Source organism: Aphanomyces invadans (genome assembly GCF_000520115.1).
Source record: "Aphanomyces invadans strain NJM9701 unplaced genomic scaffold supercont1.6, whole genome shotgun sequence".
Lineage (NCBI taxonomy): Eukaryota > Oomycota > Saprolegniomycetes > Saprolegniales > Verrucalvaceae > Aphanomyces > Aphanomyces invadans.
In genome coordinates this window covers 1,668,548-1,671,202 of record NW_008580151.1, presented here as the reverse complement: position 1 = coordinate 1,671,202, position 2,655 = coordinate 1,668,548, and the positions used below count along the sequence as shown (strand labels likewise).

Sequence of the window (2,655 nt, the reverse complement as noted above, 5' to 3'; positions counted from 1 at the left end):
ATCGGCAACTGTCCCGGTGTACCCAGCTTGGCCAACCAACGGCATACACGCGTTGCCGGTCTTCGTGCCATCGCTGTTGGTGACGCAGATGCCCACTTGGCTTACCGCCAACGAACGCAGCGAGTAGCTCGACGGCACAACGTACACGATCCACTTGTACCAGTCCGCCATCATCGGGTACGGCAGCAAGAACCCGCTGAACAAGTTGAAAATGCACGACAGCGCACCGACCGCCACGTTCGCCACCTTGGTGTTCGGGCACAGCGCGCACATCCATTGCCCGAAGAACGTACAGATCGACGTGTACAGGAAGAACGTGACCCAGAAGAACACAAAGTACTCGGGCACCCAACCGATCATCCAGTACTCGACAAAGACAAAGAGCGACACTGCCACCACCAAGTACGGCACCTCCGACGCAAACAGCGACAGACTGTACGGCAGCGGACCATAGTAGTTGGACATGCGCTCGCGGTAAAACACAGCACGCTCCAAGCACGTGATGTCGAGCACCGTCATCAAGTTGATGATCCCGATGAAATCCATCGAGTTGTAGATCAGCCCGATGTGCGACTTGATTTGAGACACGTTGTCGCGCGGCAACTTGTAAAACGTCGTGGCAAACACCAACGCGAACCACGGGAACGACGCCAGACGCACAAAGTTGTACTGGGGACTGCGCCAGTACGTCTGCAAGCACTTGGTCACGCACTCCTTGAGCTGGTTGCCAAAGCTCGTCGCCATCGGCGTCCAGTTCAGCGTCGAAAATGCCACAAACTCCGTCGACGGTTCCGCCAGGCGAAGGGCCTTCTCCACGTTGTACTCGCACAGCTTGCTGTTCTTGTACTCCACCGAGTAGTCCTTCGTGTCGCGGCCGATACCAGCACCAATCACCTCCAGCATGTACGTGGCAGGGTTGTACTGAGGACGAATCTCTTCCGTGCCAGGGATCGACGCAAAGTACTCCAACAGCTTGCAACTGTCCTTGCCAAGCTCGCCATAGTAAGCGATGTACCCTCCGCGCTGCAGCAGCAACAAATCGTCGAACAACTCAAAGATCGAGATCGAAGGCTGATGGATCGTGCACAGCACCGTGCGGCCCGTGCGCGCAATCGACTGCACGCCCTTCATCACCGTGATGGCCGACCGCGCGTCCAACCCAGACGTCGGCTCGTCCAAAAACAAGATGCTCGGGTTCGCCACCACCTCCACGCCGATCGTCACGCGCTTCTTCTGCTCCACCGACAGGTCGCCCACCTGCTCGTTGATGATCCCGTTCAACTCGAGCAAGTCCAGCGTCTCTTCCACCAACGTCCGCTTCTCCTCCGCCGTGATCGTCTCTGGCAACCGCAGGTTCGCCGAAAACCACAACGCTTCCCCAATCGTCGACATCTCCGAGTGGATGTCCATCTGCTCGCAGTACGCCGTGATGCGGCTAAAGTTCACGGGGTTCTTCGGCTCGCCGTTGATGATGATGTCGCCGACGATGCGGCCGCCCGTCTTGCGTCCGGCAATCACATCCATCAACGTCGTCTTCCCAGCACCCGTCGCCCCCATCAAGGCGCACATGCGGCCAGGGGTGAAGCTCGCCGTGATGTTGTTCAAAAGTTGGCGCTCGACCTTGGTCGGCAACGTCACGTAGTAGTCCAAGTTCTTGATGACCAAGTTGGCCGGGATGAACGCAAGGCCCTGGTTCTTCTTGCGCTCTTGCTTCACGAGGGTGCCACCAGGAGTCGCGACCTCAATGTACACGTTGTCCTCGTCGTCTTCGCCCACCTTCGACCCACCAGCAACTCCCAAACGTTTGTCATAGCGGAAGAAATGCAGCGCTGCCGTGTTCATGGCCGTGAACAGGACGTAGTACGCCAGCAACACGGCAATGCCAATGCCAATGTAGCTCTCGTCGAACGAGTCCATCTGCACACTCTTCAGGTTCTTCGCACGCTGGGCATCCGTGTACTTGTCGTCGCTGTAGAACTCGTTCATGACTACGCTGCGCAACCCCCACGCCAACGGGTTGAACCAGTACATCCAACGCCAGTACGACGGGATCAAGTCGTACAAGATGATGTTGCCCGAGAAGAGCAAAAAGAAGCACACAGAGAACGCCGCCAACGTCTGTCCGATCGTGATGCTGGGCGAAACCGAGCTCAGGAACGCCATGTACGCTCCCAACGCGTGCTGGAAGCTGATGCACGTCGCCAAGAACGTAAAGAAGCGCCCCGCGTTTGCTGACAAACCACTCATGAAGTAGAAGAACGTGCACATGAGCAGCGACACGCACAAGTTCACAGGCACTTGCACAATCGACTCGGCGATCGTGTACGACACTGTGCGGAAAAAGTTGCGCGATCGCTGCTTGTAAAACACCGATCGCAGGGCAAACCCGATCGTGATCTGCTGCCACGCCTGGCGCTGGAACACTGCGCACGAGAAAAAGAGCATGCGCAGGTAGATGCTCGAACTGGGCTGGTAGTAGATGGCGCCCATGCACAAACCAACGATGAATGCTTCGGCCAACTTGCCCCACAACAGCGGACGATCGCGTAGCCACAACGTCTTCTGGCGACCCAGAAGGAGGAGCGTGCTCTCCATGAACGCCATCGCAAACGGCGACGTCTCCTTCGTGCGCGCAATCGCCGTCACGCTCTTCAT

At 57.6% G+C, this 2,655-nt stretch overlaps 1 protein-coding gene across 1 annotated transcript in view; it reads right to left on the bottom strand.

The window, feature by feature from the left end:
* H310_04141 (hypothetical protein) overlaps positions 1-2,655 on the bottom strand; it is a gene marked incomplete at both ends in the record, with an annotated part of 6,798 nt that overhangs the window by 1,350 nt on the left and 2,793 nt on the right. The window contains one exon of the mRNA XM_008868337.1: positions 23-2,622. Within this exon, the coding sequence (XP_008866559.1) occupies positions 23-2,622 (2,600 nt within the window). The remainder of the gene's footprint in view (positions 1-22; positions 2,623-2,655) is intronic.